At 41.0% G+C, this 18,665-nt stretch overlaps 1 protein-coding gene and 1 pseudogene across 4 annotated transcripts in view; one reads left to right on the plus strand and one right to left on the minus strand.

Moving 5' to 3' along the window:
* Positions 1-486: 486 nt before the first annotated feature.
* The window catches only part of SH3BGR (SH3 domain binding glutamate rich protein), a 57,249-nt gene continuing 39,070 nt past the window's right edge, over positions 487-18,665 (minus strand). For 2 of the 4 annotated variants that reach the window (XM_061627647.1, XM_061627649.1), the window contains exons 4-8: positions 17,254-17,319; positions 14,524-14,598; positions 13,488-13,577; positions 8,340-8,437; positions 487-2,896 (exon numbers count right to left, since the gene is read on the minus strand). In XM_061627647.1, coding sequence (XP_061483631.1) covers positions 8,381-8,437; positions 13,488-13,577; positions 14,524-14,598; positions 17,254-17,319 — 288 coding nt within the window. In that variant the 3' untranslated portion in view covers positions 487-2,896; positions 8,340-8,380. The remainder of the gene's footprint in view (positions 2,897-8,339; positions 8,438-13,487; positions 13,578-14,523; positions 14,599-17,253; positions 17,320-18,665) is intronic. The other 2 variants (XR_009762800.1, XM_061627650.1) reach the window with 2 other exon arrangements.
* On the plus strand, positions 18,424-18,541 carry LOC133386291 (5S ribosomal RNA; annotated as a pseudogene).

Raw genomic sequence — 18,665 nt, forward strand, 5'->3', positions numbered from 1 at the left:
AGGAGGACTGAGGGAAAAGGGTCTTTCCCTTCCCCTGCCTTGGCCCTCACATCGTCTCCATCAGGAGGGGGGGAGAAGAATTCGGTGGTGCTATGTGCCTCCCTCCCATGCCCCACCTGGAAACATGACTGCCCTACCTAATAAGGAAAGCTGGCTACAGGATTGGATGTGGGACGTAGCTCAGTGTAGAGCATCTGCATCACATGCAGAAAGTCCCAGGTTCAATCCTCAATATGTCCAGGTAGAAAGGCTAGGAATATCTGGAACTCTAGAGAGCCACTGCCAGGCAGTGTAGACAATAGTGAGCTAGATGAACCACTGGTCTGATTCAGTAAGGCAGCTTCCTGTGTTCTTAAACTTCCTCAAAGCAAGCATAATGCAATTCTCTTCAACAGAGAATTAATTTGCTTTTTTTTCATAGTAATTTCCAGTACAGTCTAATGTTTCTTTCTTTGTCTTATGAAAATAAATGAAAACACAGACAGATGGATAGAAAAGTTGTGGGTTTTTTTTAAGTACACTGAGGTCTCCAGCAGCTGTTACACTACACAAAGGCACTGGGAGGAACAAACAAATAACACAGAGTGCAGTCATTACAGATAATGGGGTTGCTTCATTCACTCTTGCGTGTTGCTAGTAGTTCAGTGCAGGCAAATGCATGTAAAGAAAAAAGAGAGAGAAAAGACTAGAAAATTGTCACACTTGGCCTATACTCGAATAGGCCAACTATAATCATAAATAGATTGCCTTAAAAGTCTATGGCCAAAAAAAAAGTTCAGCAATGTCAATGTTGCCCCACATTTTAAGCTTTATCTTTGGGAGGAAGGGTGGGATATAAATTTAATTAATCGTCTTCATCATCTACAATTCAGGTCTTAATTGAGCTGATTATAGACAGTGTGCAGCCAAAGCTGTGCCAATCTAACCCCTGCTCTAGGCAGTAACAATTGCTTTTGTTGTCACCAAAATAGTATTCTCCTGCATTGGAAGTTATATCTAGTGGCTGCATACTTGAAGGCTGCAATTACTCCCAAAGGCTGGAACAGAGATAACTATCCACTGGAGACAGGAACTTCTAAAATCACTAATAGATGCAAAACAAGAACAAACCATGTATCCAAAGAAGTAGGATCAGAATGAGAAAAGCCTATCCTAATACCATTAAGATACTGTAATTATAATCCTGTTTAGAAGTTGTTCAATGAAAGTGCTTAATGCTTCACAACTGCAGAAAGGTTTAAAGCTTTCATTTGACCACAAACTACTTACTCTGGAGAAATCTCATTCCTTTTAACTATTCTAGAATGGGCTGTTGAGATATTAGCCAGCTTTGTCTTATAGTCTTTTAAAAACCATATGATGTTTTTCTAAACAAGGCTTAAGCCCTTTAGAAACTACTTTATTTTTATATCATACAATGCCAGTTATAGTTTTGCATGAAAGCCACCTTGCTAGATGGTTGTTGGGTGTTGGCCCTCATTGTCAAATATGAGCCATTTGTCCAGCCATTATAATAATCTAAGGTGGGCTAGAGACAACTGCCAATAATGAGGTATAGTGAGGCCTGGCAACTCAACAGGAGGATCCAAAATCAGGGACAAACTAACTGTGATAAATAGGATCTCCCACATTTTTCAAGTGTTAACAGCTGCTGTGGTGGCCCAATTTGGATCTGGACCACTGCTTTGGGATTTTTTTAACCCTTCCCCAATGCCATTTTTTCCAGTTAAAATCACCACCAGCAGCAGCAATTTGCATCACTCGGAAAAACAGACAGGTATCATATGGGTATCTTTATATTTGCTTAGTAGGGCAAATAGCCGCTATGAAGATAGTGAACCAAATGGTGTGAAAGAAAGGGTTAAAAATCATATGGTGTCAGGTTGATCCCTCCCACCCCCACTGCAATTTATAAATGTATCTCTTTTCCTCACTGTTCCGGTCTGTAGCTGCCAACATAATAAAATTGCAAAAGGCATACTAGGTACTCTGGTACTTTTTCTGTGCTCGCTTACTACAGTAATAGAATGTGCTTTTTGATAGCTCTTGTTAATTTCATTAGGGTTCTTGCAACAGAATTTCCCAATGAGTGTAGGTTCCCACAGTCCACTGCAGGTTTCCACAAGAACTGCAAAAGAATGGGATGAAAGACTTTGCCCTGCATCTACCCATTAGTTGCAGTCCTTGTCCAAACATATAATATAGGGAGAGCTGAAAATTGCTTTTTAGTTGCGCAAGGAGAAAACTGATATTTGAACGTGCGTAGTACCTATTGAAAAGTTCTACTTCCATGAACAGTGAAATAATAAGAAAATTTAATATTATACAGGGCTGACACAAAATACAGGAGTAGAGGAGGGGGGAATTCACAGAGAACCTGTCTTCAGTGAAGGCACCGTGTAGGCTATAAGCAAAATTTTGAGTTTTCTGATTTCATAACTTACTATGCTAAATTAATGCCTATAGGGAATAGTCGACATGAAATGCTTTTATTTCAGTTGCTGTACATTAAAAATAACACCCACTTCAAAGGCTACTTTAGTTTAGAAATAAGCAGGTCATTATGGTACATACATATGGCGCTTCTTTGGAGGTTCCAGTTCTGAATGGCCTTGCCATCACTTCTGAGTGTTGCCAAAATGTGCCTGGCGGTACACAAACATGGAGACTGAAACAATATCTGCCCACAGGAACCTATATCCTAAGTTCTGAAGATCTGAAGACCCATTTGACACAAAGTCAGATAACATAAAGAATGCTTGCGGGGCTGTTTGGTGTTTCAGATTACATCTATGCCGATATTGGGAGTTGGAGAGAAAAAGCAGTGATGTTGTCATGGAGGGGAAGTTATTGTTTTTAATCTTCACACTGTGGTGACGCCATGGGCTTCTGCTTCCTGTGGGGAAAACAACCATTTAATATGTTTGATGCAAATATCAGTTTCATGCACAATAGGACCAGCCTAGCTCCAGACGATGCATATTGAGTCTGGGAGGTGGGAAGATTACCTGTTCTGGACAGGGCTGCAATCCCTTGGAAGAAGCAGGTCCCTAATTGGGGGTATTTCTGGATCCAATACTGTCACCGAAGGTTCAAGTAATCTCAGTAGCTAGGAGTGCCTTTTTCCAGCTATGGTTGGTTCACCAGCTACAACCTCTTTTGGTCAGTGGTGACTTGGCTACTGTGCTCCATACTCTGGTAACTTTCGTACTGGATTATTGCAATTAACTCTACATGGGGCTGCCCTTCAAGATTACTCTGTTCAACTGATCTAAAATGCAGTGGCCAGATTACTGGCTGGGGTTCCATTTAGATCTCATTTAACCCATTTTAAAGAAGCTGCATTGGTTGCTAGTTTGTTTCCAGGCCCAATTCAAGGTGCTCATGCTAGTTTTTGAAGCCTGAAACCTCTTGGGTGTTAAGGTCAGTGGGGGGGGTGTCTTGATAGTTCCACCACCCTCAGTAGTTTGGGGGGTCACAGCCCAGGAGAGGGCATTTTTTGTCGCAGCCCATAAATTGTGGAATTTCCTCCACACAGAAATGAGTTTGGCACCTTCATAGTTTCCATCACATGCTAAAGATGCACATCTTTACCTTATACGGACCTTTGCTATATATGGACGCACTGTATTCTTGTGACTATAATTTGTTTTAAACTGCTGTTAATATTGTATTTTAAAATTGCTGTGACCTGCCCTGGGAGCTGATGGTGAAGGGCGGGTAATAAGACAAACAAATAAACAAACAACTATGAGAAAGTGGAAGGAGGAAAGGGCAAAGAATTGCATCCTCACAAAACAATAATCAATAGGGAGCCTTCATGCAATGATGCACACGGCTTCTGATTCATGTAAATACAGACTCTTTGGAACAACTCTTTGGAGTGCAGTGAATTTATCTGAGTCAGCCGTCTCCTTGAGCCTGAAACACTGATGAAGTGGGTTGGGGACAGATCCTTCTTCCAGCTCCCTTGCCCGACTTGAGGCTTGGGCTATACAAGGGTGGATGATGATGTATTGTCTCCCCTCCCTTTCTTCCTCCAAAGAGAAGGCACAGTGGAGGAAGTGGCTGCAGAACAAGTACAACTTTGTGTCTTCCCCCCTTCACCCATACTTGCACATTTATCTCATTGTCAGGAAGGAGTCCACACTGGGATATACCCCATACTACTTCTTCTTCAACTACTCCCCTGTACTGAAGTATATGCCCTATTATGGGCAAAAGGGGAGGGGAGTCATAAGAATGCACACTTTCTCTGCAGCACCAGTGAGCAATGCCTTCTGGTGATGGATGTGGAAGAAATAACTCTAGTGTCCTGTTAAAGTCTGCAGGCCACCATCTTGCCAGAGCTAGTATCCATTTTTAGAGCCCCCACCGTTTTATATCAGTCAAATGCAGTCCTCCAAGCCTCTCTGTCTGGCCCGTGGGACTCTCCCACACCTCTCTCCAAGCCACACCCTTCACCCAGAGCCGCGTCCTGAAGTGTTTTTCTCTGGCTGGAATGTGTCTTTGGACTGTGATCATTCATCTTGCTTACTTAGATGTAGCATGGAGAGGAGTGTAGAAGCCTCTGATTTCAAAAGGCTACAACAGTCTACTGTACAAAGGCAAGAGTCTTCCCCATTGCTCTGCCCCTTTTCCCTCTTGCCCCACCCACCACTGGCATGCAGCTCCCGGAAAGTTGCCCATAAGAGAACGTGGCACTCAGGCTGAAAAATGTTTCCCATTCCTCTTTTATATGTTCTGCAGTTAGAGGCAAGATACTCTGCAGGCATTTGTTTTCTTAACGAAAGGTCTGGTTTCATTTAATTGGGTTCATCCTCATTTCAAAAGCAGTAAAAGAAAAAGACAGAGAAATAAATTAGACTTTTCGGAATATTAAATTACAATGTTAAATCATTCTTTCGTACGTGAAGCAGAACAAAACTCACTCCCTTTCTCCAGTTCAGGGGTCAGCTTTACCCCTAGCATTAGCACAGCTGCAGCCATTGGGGTTGCTGCAGCCCAAGTTGTCTCTCCAGGTTGCTGCTTAGTGGCATGGAGAAGAAGAGGCTGAGGGGGAAAGGAGCAGAGCTGGGTTGCTCAAGATCCAAATGGCTTTCACTGTAACCCTGGATATGTTGCAAGGACACCCCCTGTCCCTGGCATTTCGGTGGAGAAGCGTTTCATGCTGTTGCCCCAATTTAAAATCACAGAACTGGTTCATACATGATGGTGGCTTCCATGTATGATCACTTTGGAATGTGGGCTCCATGAGCCCATCTGGGCCAGGTCCATATGGAAGCACTATGTAAATCAGCTCCTCCACCTGAGCTGATGTTTAACATTGCAATGCAATTGAAAAAGTAACTTTGGCCAGAATCTTCATTCAATTTTAATTTCAAAATGGCCCTCGTCTGCTTTCTATCCCAACTGTAACATTTATTGTCAGGGACCAGGAGTCGGAGTCCTCTAAAACAGGAGGGGAAAGGCAGACAGGCCTCACCCCCAGAAGTGTTGCCACCTGATGAGCCTCCAGAGCCAGTGTCCCCCTCTGGCCAAAGGATGTGGCACTACCATCCTTGGACTCGGAAGATTTCACTGAGGACTAGATACTCCCCTGCTCTACATCTTTCAGTATGGGTGGGGTTCACACTTGGGAGGCAACTGTGCTGCTACTATACAAGGCTGAGGCTCACTGTGTTCCCTGCTGAAGCAACACAGGAGTTCTGTGTCCACTGAGCACAGCTTAAGCCCCCTGCATCCAGGCTGAGCCACTTCTATCTAGTTTTGCCTCAGTGTGCCTGATATCCAGCCTGAACCTCACCCTGCCTCCACCAGAACCCTGCCTTACCTCCAGCCTGAGGCTTGCCTTGACTCAGCATGGAGGGAGATATTTATTTAGGTTTATGCCCTTCCTTTTTCCCATGATGGAACTCGAGGCAGCATAGATGGGGCTCCATTCAGACACCAGCCAGAGCCAAACCTGCTTAACTTTAGTATGATGGCTGCATTATGTTCCTTCTGACCATGGCCTGGGGTTTCAATGGTTACATAATATTTACACACAGCGCAAATAGCAGAAGAAAGGCTCAAAAGCATTTCTAGTGTAATTATGAAAAAACCCTAACTCTTTTTCAAAAAAATAGCATTGTAAACAGTATGAACAACTCTTGAGCCATAGGGCAAGTGAGAGCCTAACAGCACTGCTGGAAATGAATTTTAAAATGACCTCTGTTTATTTGTTTTTGTTTTTGTTAGACAATGTTGGCTATATTATACTGTATATATGTTTATACCGTAGGAATGAGTGCCCTTCCATCACTGACTAAGTTCTTTGTAGAGTGCTGATTCATATTTCTGTAAAATATTAACCCCATGTTCCAGGCATGTTTGAGAGGAGATGTCAAGATATTGTTATGGGTTTGGGAGTTGAGATAGATGATTTCCATGAGTCCCCTTCCAGCCTCTGATTTGGAACCCTGCACCTGGAGGTGGGCTCTGCAGCAGAGAAACCTGCTCCACTGGTCAGATGAGCCTCCTTTGTAAATCTAATAGAGTGGCCAGGTGGGCTAATGGGTCTATCAAGTGCCCATTAACTGGCGAATGGGCCAGGGAGATCCTACTGTTACTGAAACTCTTCAAGAGAACCCCTCCCTTCTGGGGCCAAAAGAGAGGATTGTGTTTTTTAGTTTTTTAGTTGTGTTTTGTTGAGTCTGAGGAAAGGCTGGGAACTGGAGACATGCAGAGAGACTGGCTCCCTGCACCATGGCTTTAGGATGGTCTCCTGTAAACCTGATGGAAAAGAAAGATCTATTGGACTAGTGATGCTTTGAACCCCTCCATCTTAAGCTCAGGTTGGAATGTGTGTAAATAAATAAACCATATTTCATAAAGACACCACAGTCTCCCCTGACCTTTCCAAGGAAACCAAACCCTGAACAAGCGCAGGGACCTCTGGAGATCTCTCACTGCTCAGAGATTGGGGTGGCGCGCAAAAGTATGCTAGCTAGAATACTTGTTTGCATTTACAGTCACAGTTTAAAACACTAGATGGCATTAGTCTGTCAAATGACTGGATCTATTGGCAACACAGTAAGCAAAATGTATATATTGGAAATGACAGCATATATGACGTAAGTTCAAAACATTAAGAGTGAGGAGCTAATGTGCATTCAGTTGATTTACATTGAAACCTTCTTCCGAGTGATTTGACATTAATTCATTCATATCAAGGCTCCAGTGCAAATTTCCAATAACAAAGATGTGGGAAGTTTTGGTGGCAACCATGTAGGATTTAAATTTTAAAACCATGGCACTCATCTTGTGCAAGTTATTAAGACTCAGATACAACACATACTTAGATGTACATAAGTCTTATTGATTGCAGTGGGTAATCATTGGTTGGGGAATAGTAGTTAGAGAATTGGACTAGGACTATGGAAACCTAGGTTAAAATCTCTACTCAACCACTGCTCACTGTATTACCTTGGGCTAGTCACTATCTCTCAATCTAACCTACCTCACAGGGCTGTTGTGGAGAAAGGTGAGATATAAATGCAATAAAGGATCACAGAGAAAATTATATGAAAACATATATATCTTCCCATATATCAATACTTTGGGTGTAGGTTGGAGGAGTGTATTGATTTCGATAGGTCTTTATGAGTGTCCAGCTTTCTCTGAAGTAGGAAATAAAGGTCACTGGGATCCATGGACTACTTCAGTATAAGCAGTTGTGGAATTTCCCCATATAGCGTTATTTTATCATTTAAAAAAAAAAATTGCCCATGGACCCCCAACTAATTAAACATTTCCACAAAAAATACACTTTTGTTTAAAATTATGGACACAATCCAGACAAAGGAAAACACTTTTTGTGGGGAGGAAAACACATTTAAGTCACCTTGAATTTAACAAGAGAGTTATAAACATGTGTTTAATTCTCTCCCACTAGAAATTATGGGACAAAAATGGCTTAAATGAGGTGGCTCATGCTCTGTTTCTCTCCCACTAACATTATGTGCCCCCACCTTTACCCATCATAAGAACAAAATAATTATCATATGTAAACTTCTTGATGTTGTAAGGCACTTTGAGCATGGTTTACCATGGGAAAGCAGCACAGAAAGAAAGAATGGTTATATAAGGGACATGTTGAAAAAGTAAACGATGGCAATTAAGCAGCTTTTACACTTACTGTTGTCTGCTTAAAACAAAAGCATTCTCTACTTCTCCCCCCCCCACTTTTTAGTTAAGAAAACAGAGACAATTAGGAGGTTTTTGGGGGAGGCGGGGAGGTTGAGACAATTCAAATTCTCAGGTGAAGGCTGAAATCAGACAGTTATTAGCACAGTTACCTGAACAGTCTTTTGAAGGAAAAAGTCATATTACAATTGTACTAAGATTCCTCTTCTTCTTCCTCTTCCTCCTCTTCCTCCTGTGCTTCATCTGTTTCCTTATTTATATAAAGGAATGAAAGAATGTTCAAATACTAGAATGGAAAGAAGCAACTACTGAAATAGAAGGTTAAATGTGACATGCATATTTCTCCCTAAAAATCATGAAAACACCTTATAATGCAATGCAAAAACTATAGCAACTTTAAAGATGAGTGGAAGTGGGCAGAACCTAGTCTCCTCGGAGATCCTTCTATAAAATGTGGACCGACATAAATAATTAATGTTATGTTTCAAGAGTATAATTCTCTGAGAAGGAAAACGTTAATTTGGAAGTGGTGTGTATAGTCCATTTGCAATCATACTGTGTTGTTTACACATTTCATTTTTTAAGCAGAAATGCAAGCTTTAAAAAATGTATGCAGGTGAATTTTGAGTATTATATTAACACACAGAGACAATTCACATTAGATTTAATGATTAATGATCAAAAGAAAATAAATATACCTTAGCAATATAATTCAGCCAAGCTAATAAGCCCAATGGTAGTCTGTATGTCTTCTCTCTTTCTCCATTGTGTGTGTGTGTGGCTAAACACAGAATGATACTGTTCGATATTGATTCTCTGGTTATTTTTCTGTATACATCCCCATAAGACAGGAGATCTGCTGTGTTACCTCAGATCTCCAGAGAGAGGCACTTTTACCCAAAGATCAGTCTTCTTGCACACAGTTCTCTCTCTGTTCCAAACTGTTTCTATTGTTAGGTCACGTGTATACATTTTCCATCAGCCCTTTTCCCTCAGTTAGGGTGGGCAACATCCTAAAAATTCTAGATCATCAGATCAGCTGGGCTGCTGGACTCTGCTCTTAACCCCACCTATTTCTGCATAGGAGTGTCCCTATTTTCATTTCCCTAAGAGAAATTCCCCTGAGGAGCAGACACCATTTACACTAGGGGCCTTGTGCTCCCCACTGCTGCTCACCAGCACATGTAATGCACAAGGCAGGAGCTGGCTGAGAGGCTATCTGTAGCAGGCTCTAGGCAAGATGACTGCTCCTTTCAGGACCTCCTCTCTTCAGGAAGGGGGCAGAGCCTGGGAGGGAAAATATGGCAAAAGAGGGATGAAAGGCCTCCACTGAGTTTTAGACCCTAATGGAACAAGTTGTCCACCTGCAGCTATCCAAGGTCTTGCAACTCTAGCTTAAAGCTATCTGCCACCTGCCTCATTGACAAAGCCACCCTTAGCCCTCTGCTGTGCCCTGCAGACTCTTGCATGCCCACACACTTATATAAGTTGCTGTCTTAATACATCAGTTAAAGCACATGCTGTTTTGTTAGAAGAGCTTGGAAAAGTTACTTTTTTTGAACTACAATTCCCATCAGCCCAATCTAGTGGCCATGCTGGCTGGGGCTGATGGGAGTTGTAGTTCAAAAAAGTAGCTTTTCCAAGCTCTGTTTGTTAGAAGAAAATGGGCAGTCAGTTTAATTCCTTGGATCCAGAGGACAATTAGACTCAGACAAAAATATTCTTTGCTAGATTCCAATCCTAACTTGGTTTTGTTTTTTAGCTTAGGGAAAGAGGGTTGTCAAGCACTGCTTTAAATAAGTCAATAAACAAGAAGACAAGCAAAAGTGCATGCAACAAGAAGTGTTCAAACATGTGACTAGACTTCTGTCACTGGCTGTTCTTTGCCTTCTTTCTGCGAATCAGAAAGTTGAAACCATTCTTAAAAACAGACCAATTATAAAAAATTAGACATTAATCAATGACAAAAATATTCTTGAGGGAAGACTAAAATCTTTTAATCAGGGGGATCCTATATACATGTTTATTCAGAAGTCCTACTACTATGTTCAATCCCAGATAAGCATGCATTGGATTGCACCCTAAAGCAAGCTGCAAGGCATTGTTGACATTATGTTCCTTTTCCCCCTTATCCCAAGAGGCTGCACATAAAGCAGGGCTGAGTCAAAATTTCTTAGAATAGTTTGCTGACCTTTTTATTTATTTTATTTTATTTTATTTTTCAAGCTCCTCCAGAACTGTTGAAAAATTTTAGTACTCCCCTGGAAAATGTTTGGTGAAATGGTCACCCCAGTTTCATTCTCCATGAATTTTGGGTGCAATTAGGAATCAAGTTTTTATTGTGTTCAATGTCATTTTAATACTGTTGAGGGCAGAAATGGATTTTGTCCTTACTCCTCTCTCTCCTTTCTTAGCCCATTGCTTCTATCATCCAACAATATAAACAAACAATAAAATTTAATTCAATATTGAGTGAGCCACCATTTATCAGAAGATAAAAACTGTTGGAGAATTTCACATGCACACAAAGGTCCAGCAAAACGCCCTATCTTTCTGCCATAGTGTGGAACATTTTGGGAGCCCATGTTGGCTCAGCCCTTCATTGGAACAGGAATGGCAGGGAAATGGCAGCAATGCAGAACATTTCCACTTGTTTCAATGGTCCTCATAAAACAGTGAAGTGCCTTGCTCTTGCAGCAATTTTTAATTTTTAATTTTTTTGCCACCAACCTCAAGAAACATCGGGCATCTTAATGAAAGCACATATTCAGTGTGCTGTCTGTATTTTGTAATTTCTCAGTTTGGAATTTGGTGTGGAGTACAGCATTTTCAGATTTTATTTTTAAGAAAACAGATTATCTGTAAAGATATATTTAAGAATAAAACATCCAATGGACACGATGGGGACTGAAGAGGAAAGTTCAGCATTTTGCCCCTCTTCATAACTAGTTGGAACAGAATAATGTCCAGAATATGCTTACCAACATTATTGGTTCTGTTTGCATAATTTTACATAGTTTGCAAAATTTAGCTTTCATGGCACAGATTGTGGTGCTGAATTTTGATTTCTGTTTAGTTCCAAGTACACCCAGTACACCTGATTACATTATATGTTAGGGCAATGCTCTGCCCCTAACAGCAATGGCTCAGTGCAAGGATGGATAACCTTTTTTGGGCCAAGGACCACATTGAACCATGGTCAACCCTGCAGAAGGCACGTATCAAAGTAGGTATGGCCTTTTTTAAAGGACAAATGAGGGTATTGGGGGTGTCACAAAAGCCTTTCTTTGTATCTGCTGTTTGTTTAAGGTGTTTTAACTTATATTGTAAACTGCTTAGAGTTTTGTTTAAACATAAGTGGTATAGAGATTGTCCAAATAAATAAATCATAGCAATCACAGCAGGGGCCCTGTAGGAGTGGTCAGTGACAAATATATTCCTTTTTTTAAAGAAATTCATGCATTTTGTGGAGCCTTAGGGCCACCAAAAACCTTTTGTTGTCATGCTACCTACAGGCTACCTATGGGGCCATTCAATAAAATAAAATTAATTCAATTATTTAAAAAAATGGTTTAAAAATGGACAAATTTGTTGGGACCTAGCCATGCCACACACACACAAAAAAACCCTTTTGGCATCACAGTAGGGAATCAATGGGAGCAGACACTAATTTAAAAATTAGTTTTAACTTTTTTTAAAATTAAAAAACATTTTAAAAATGGAAAATATGGGGAAAACCTGGTGGCCTGCAAAAACATTTTGCCATCATGGCATCACAGCAGGGGGCCCATAGGAATAGTAGCAATTTAAAAAATGATGCATTTTGGGAGGCCACAAAACATCTTAGGGACCAGATGTTGCTCATGGGCCACAGGTGAGTAACCCATGGCTAAGTGCATTAAGAGAACAATCCTATAGATGTCTACTTCAAAGTTAGTCCCACTGAGGAAAGTCAATATAGGATTGCATCCAGACTTCAGCAGAGATCCGAGTTTCAATAATCAATAACAGCTGTGGTAAGGATAAAAGTTTAAGAAATCTTTAGGGTTTGACCTGTCTGGTGGAGAACTCTACATCCAGAAAATATGTCTATCTGGGCCTTTGGGGTTTTGTTGCTGGCAAAAGATACAGAACATCTGTGATAACTATTCAAAGAAGACAGGTACAATTGAAAATCTCTCCCCCTCTCCACATTATTTGTGCATCATAATAATTTATCTATCCTATGACCCCACAGGATCAAACCATGAAGAAGAGTTCTTAACATGTCTGTTCATGTGCAGTATCATTCTTTTCACATGCAGAAACTACATGTTTGCTGCTTTTATATTACAGATGAATTCAGAGTCATCTCCATGTTGTTTTATTTATCTAATGAGGTAGCAGCTTGCTACTCATAGTTTTCATTCCCCTCCAAGCATGCAGGCAGATATACAGAAAGTGACACTTAGGAATCAGCTGCTGGTACTAGACTACATATGTTGCTCTGAGGGAAAGCTGATTGTGACTCAACAGAATGGTTAATCGGCAGGACAATGCCACTGATGCCCTACTGAAGAGATGGAAGCCTGTGACCTTCCAGATGTTGTTGGACTACAACTCCCAGCATCCCTGGCCATTGGGCCACACTGGCCGGGGCTTATGAGAGTTGGATTCGGTTTTCCCATCCCTGCCATATTACTAGATGCCATCTTTGAAAACAGCTTTCACAAGGTGTTTTTAAAAACATTTTTTTTCTGAAATGTAAAGTGGAAGGGAACAATTGATTACAGTTAAATGAATGAGGTTTGGAGGAAGTACTAGAGCAGGATGAAGAACCCATAGCCCTCCAGAGTTGTTGGACTCCAACTCCCATCAGCACCTGCCAGCATGGCCAATTGATCATGCCTTTTAAATTTGTCAATATATGACCTCCACAGACACACCCAAATGACTGCAATTCTTCTACAAAGTATAGAAGCATACAACTGCAACTGGCAACAAATTATTGTAGTGTGGAGGAATCCCTCTTCAGGATTCCAGCCGCTCCATTCCATTGTTCTCTCCCCAGCCTGGTTTTATGTCCTCACACAGGGCTATTTTGAAGTTTCCTTCCTTCCACTGTGGGATTACCCTCCTATTTTAAAAAGCAAACATTTGCAAACCTCAGAGTTCCCCCATGCCTGCTGATATCTCCTTTCATGTGTGGATGGTGCTGTTTTGGCTACATAAGCAATGGCTCTCGTAGCCTAGATATCAGAAATATGAGGGAAATTTTGGACAAAAATGGCAAGGGAAAAGAGAAAAGAAAATTACAGTACCTGTTCTGTAGGCACTTCAGTTGTATCAGCATCTGCATTGTCTTCTGCGTGCGCCTCATTCTCTTCAGTAGCTTCAGTTTTTTCAGTCTCCTGGCAACAAAGGGGAAAAAAGCATGAGCAATAGCAGAAAGACAGAGAGGGAAAAGAAAAAAATATTTTAAACAAAAGCAATCTAGAATCATTCTTCACTTTTTAAATGCACCTGGCAAATCCTGTGTATTTGTGCTCATTGGATAATTGTTAACTTTTTTAAAAGACAAATTTATTTCTCTGCATATCTAAGCAGAAATGTTGCAGCAAGTTTAAAATGTTTAACTCTGTAAGGCCATGCTCATCCTTCTGTATCAGGGATAGGGAAGCTGTGCCCTTCCAGATGTTGCTGAACTCCAACATGGGCAATGGTGAAGGATTGTGGGAGTTTTAATCCAGCAACATCTAGATCAGCTGTCATCAAACTCCCATCAGCCTCCGCCAGCATGGAAGTTGATGGGAGTTGTTGGACTTCAACTCCATTCAACTCCTGTGCTGACCAGGGTTGATGGGAGTAGTAATCCAAATTTGATAGGCACTGGGTTGGTGATGGCTGATCTTGAGGGCTACTGGTTCCCATCCCTGCTCTGTAGGATAGAATTACATTAAATGCTAAGCAGGCAACCTGAATAATGCTGAAGAGCTGTTCACACTCACAGAGAGTTTCTGTGAGTTGGCAACATGGCTTCTCAGAAGTCACTGGCTAACCACAGTTTGCTGTGGATCTCAACCACATTGGCTTCCAGTCTGTCAAAAACACAGGCATTCAACCATTGAGTACAGCACTCCAAAATGCTGTGTTTAAACTATTTCCAAATATTTGGCACATCTCTTTGCAGATGGAATAGTGTGCATATGAAGCACAGAAGCAATCTCTTCTATTCTTTCAAATAATATTTTATGTTATTAGGCAAAGCAAAGCATAAACAAACAAATCCCCACAAAAAGGCACTTGATTGTTGTTATAAATAATAGCGACAGCAACAGCAGCAACAACTTGTTTTACTTCTTCAGTTTTGTGCTCTTCTCCTGAAACGTCACCATTTGGTACAGTCGGTATCTCCTCGGTAATCCTGCCCTCCTGTAAGAAGGAATTTGCACAATATTCAAAAATCTCAACAAAACCATATTAAAGAAATGGAGCCAACATCAACCACTCCAGTCATAGAAGCAGCATACACAGCTGCCAAGTTATGCTCCAGAGAACATTCACATATCTTAAATCTCATGATGCAGCAGAAGCCAAAGAAGTTGCCATTTCTACCATCCTTTCCTTCTTGGGTCCTGTCATCCATTCCTCCTGGGCTTACTGTGCAACTCATCTGGTGTCCTGTTTGCCAATGGAAAGTGGATGAGAGGACTAGAGACAGGGTGTGGGAGGAGCCACCATATCAGTTTCTCTCATTGTGCTGAAGGGTTTGAAGGTGTGTGGGCCTTCTCTGGATTGCAACCTGGCAATCTTAGTCAACATATCTTCACAAGGACTATATAGTAGTAGTTGTTGTTTTGACGGACTTTTCAACTTCATTGTCTAGAATTGTTAGGAAAGGGCTGTAGCAGTGGTAGAGGATCTCAGCAGAAGGTCCCAGGTTCAATCTCTGGTGTCTCCAGGTAGGGCTGGGAGAGACTCCCTGCCTGAAACCCTGGAGAGGCACTGCCAGTCAGTGTAGACAATACAGAGCTTGATGGACTAGTGGTCAGACTCAGTATCAGACAACTTCCTGTGTCCCTTGTTGGTTCAGTATCTCTGCTTCTGACTTTTGATCAGTCAGAGGAATTCTGAGGCTGCATTCCTCAGGTCACATCCACACCATACATTTAAGGAATATGGCTTCACCCAAAGAATCCTGGGTACTGTCATTTGTTAACGGTGCGGGAAATTGTAGCTCTGCGAGGGGTAAATTACAGTTCCCAGGATTCTGTGGGGAAGACATGCACTTTAAATGTATGGTGTGGGTATGACCCCAGAAAAAATACATAACCAGAACCTTCTGGGAAATATGCTTTTGCTGCAGTACTTTTGCCAGAGCTTGGAAAAGTTACTTTTTTTGAACTATAACTCCCATCAGCCCCAGCCAGCATGGCCACTGGATTGGGCTGATGGGAGTTGTAGTTCAAAATCACTTTTCCAAGCTCTGATCTTTGCATTCAGTATTGGATTTGTGAGAGGTTACAGAAATGAGTCTGGAAGTTTACTGAAGGTTCATGTAAGGCTTTCCTATATTATTTTTATATTTATTTTTAGACATTAGTCTATCCTATTGACATTTAGTATTTTAAATTATTCAAGGTAAGATTTAAAATTTGAAGCATGTCAATAGAATACAAAACAATTTCAGGATATTAACTCAATAATGTATCCAAAAGAGGACAGCAGCTTTCTCTTTGCTGAGAGTTCAAAGGGACTTACATCCTAGTAATTAAGGTTTGGATTGAGGCCCTAAACTTTATGATTAGCCTCTAAGACAAACATACAATTCAATCTGAGGACAATATTATGTATTATTTAATATGTTTTTATTAAAACTGAGGCATCCATTTTTATAGTAGGTACCCTTACTGCTTTTTTTTTCTTGGAGGGGGGCGGAATAGGTAAAGTGTTATTCCTGGCTGTTAGAAAGTTGAAGAACATGGTTGCTATCCTCCCTGCAAGGGGAGTGCCTGCTTTAGGGACAGATGGAGGGGAGAAACCACAAGGCAAGGGGAAGTCCTTGGTTTGAATGTTTTATTTAGGGGTTAATTTTATATTGTTGCTTCTTTATATGTCACTATTTGTCCAGGTTTGTCTGGGTCTCATGATGTAGACATGTGAGCTGTTGACTGAACATGTGAGACTGAATTATGGCAGCAGTTGCGGAGTGTGGAGAAGTTTGAATATATTGGTTTACCAAGTGTATGTGTTTGTTACAAGTGTGTTCATTATGTAAGGGTGTTTTATTCTTATGCTTAAAAGGATGCCCTATTTAGTTGTTAATTGTAATATTTTATAATGTGAATTTTGTTCTACTATTTTATATTTGCATCTTTATTTATGATGTTTTAAGATCATAGTTGTAAGTTGTAAACTGCTTAGAGATCCCCCCTAAAATATAAGTGGAATATAAACTGTCTATATATAAATAAACCATTTAAATTCTGTTTCATTTTGTTTCTTGAAAAGTCATATAGAAGTCATTGATAGGATGCTATCAATTCCACTACCACTGGAAAGCATCAAAGGTAGGTGGCAGTGATCAAAATGAAGACCCATTCATAAATTATTTTAATACATCTTTATTAACTAGATTGCTTTCAGGAAAGGGTGCTCATTTCTTTATAATGTTTAAGTTTCATATTAGTAGGACAGACCATGATCATTCACTGATATTGATTCACTCTGTTTTTTAAAGAGTGGTGTAATATTTTATTACATTTAAGTAAAATCAAATCAAAGCGTTGTATCCAATGCTAAACATACTCAGAGTAGACCCACTGAAATTAATGGACATGTCTAACTTAGGTACATAAATTTCAAAGAGTCTACTCTTATCAGAACTTAGTTGGATAAAATCCAAAGCACAGATTTCTGCACTGACATGCAAATATTTCTCACTATCTTAAGGTGTTGGACTACAACCTGGGAGACCAGGGTTCAAATCCCCATGCAGCCATGAAGCTCACTGGGTGACCTTGGGCCAGTCACTGCCTCTTAGCCTCAGAGGAAGGCAACGGTAAACCCCCTCTGAATACCGCTTACCATGAAAACCCTATTCACAGGGTCGCTGTAAGTCGGAATCGACTTGAAGGCAGTCCATTTCCATTTCCATCATTTTATGAACAGAAAAACAGAGAGAAATAGGAGGGTGTAAGTTTGGGGTTTTTCTAGATGTCATCTTTGGGGTCCTCTCCAAGGCCATGATTTTATACCTATAGGGTGGGATTCTGCAGAAAACGAAACCCGCTAAGTGGTCAGACCAGTATATTTGATAAGTTAATGCCTTTAACCAAGTCTGTTTAATGATCGGCTTTGTTGTTACGCTTGGGCCAGAGTGTTCCATAGAAACTACTAGCTGAAAATTCTGGAAGGTGAGCTGAAGGGGAGGGCAGGCCTTCTCCTCTTCTCCAGCTGGAAGTGATGAGTGTTAGAGAACAAAAGAGCTAGGAACATTTTGGGTTTTTGGAACATTGAGCTGGAAAGACAGAGAAGCCTGATACTGCTCTCTGTGAGAATCTAGTGCTAGTTTCTAGAATCTAGTTTCTAGGCCCCTAGAAACCTACTGGGGGGGGGTCAATATATATTGCAGTGTTAATGCTGTGAGCCTTCTATCTTAGACCTCATCTGTACTATATATTTCAAGCAGTATTATACCACTTGAAAAAGTCATGGCTTCCCCCAAAGAATTCTGGGAACTGTAGTCTATTAAGAGTGCTGAGTTTTTAGGAGACCCCTTCCCCTCCCAAAGCTACAATTCCCAGAGTTCCCTGGGAAGAGGGACTGATTCCCTGGAAAGAGAGATAGTGAAGATGAGGCCTTATACTCAGCCATATATATCTAGCCACTTATCACAAAGACACCACATTGGTGGCATCAGAGTCTTGCAGGGTGCACACACACCTGAAGGCTGCCACCAACCCCCTGATAGCACCATTGCTTTGCTCCATCCCTGTCATGGTGAGCCATTTTGCCCCCCTCAAGTGCTGCTGCTGGCGTTCACTGACTTTTGTTCCAAGGAAACCATACCCAAAGTATGCACTGAGATCTTTTACTGTTTGGAGATAGGGGTACGTGTAACAATATACTAGAAATATACTACCATGTGTTAAAAACACATTCTCTTTTTTTTAAGGGGGAGGTACTTTCTACAGTGACTTTTTTAAATAAACAAATATTTTTATAATTATAAGGGTGATTATTAGAAAATTGTCTGCCTACGGCCATACTACCCTAGACACGCCCAATCTCATCTGATCTCAGGAGCTAAGCGGGTCAGGCCTGGTTAGTACTTGGATGGGTCACTGCCTGGGAATACCAGGTGCCGTAGGCTTAGAGGAAGGCAGTGGTAAACCACCTCTGAATACCTCTTACCATGAAAACCCTGTGAATATATCCAAAAAAGATTCATAAGGTCGCCATAAGTCATAATCGACTTGAAGGCACTTAACAACAAA

This window comes from Rhineura floridana, chromosome 5, assembly GCF_030035675.1.
Source record: "Rhineura floridana isolate rRhiFlo1 chromosome 5, rRhiFlo1.hap2, whole genome shotgun sequence".
Lineage (NCBI taxonomy): Eukaryota > Metazoa > Chordata > Lepidosauria > Squamata > Rhineuridae > Rhineura > Rhineura floridana.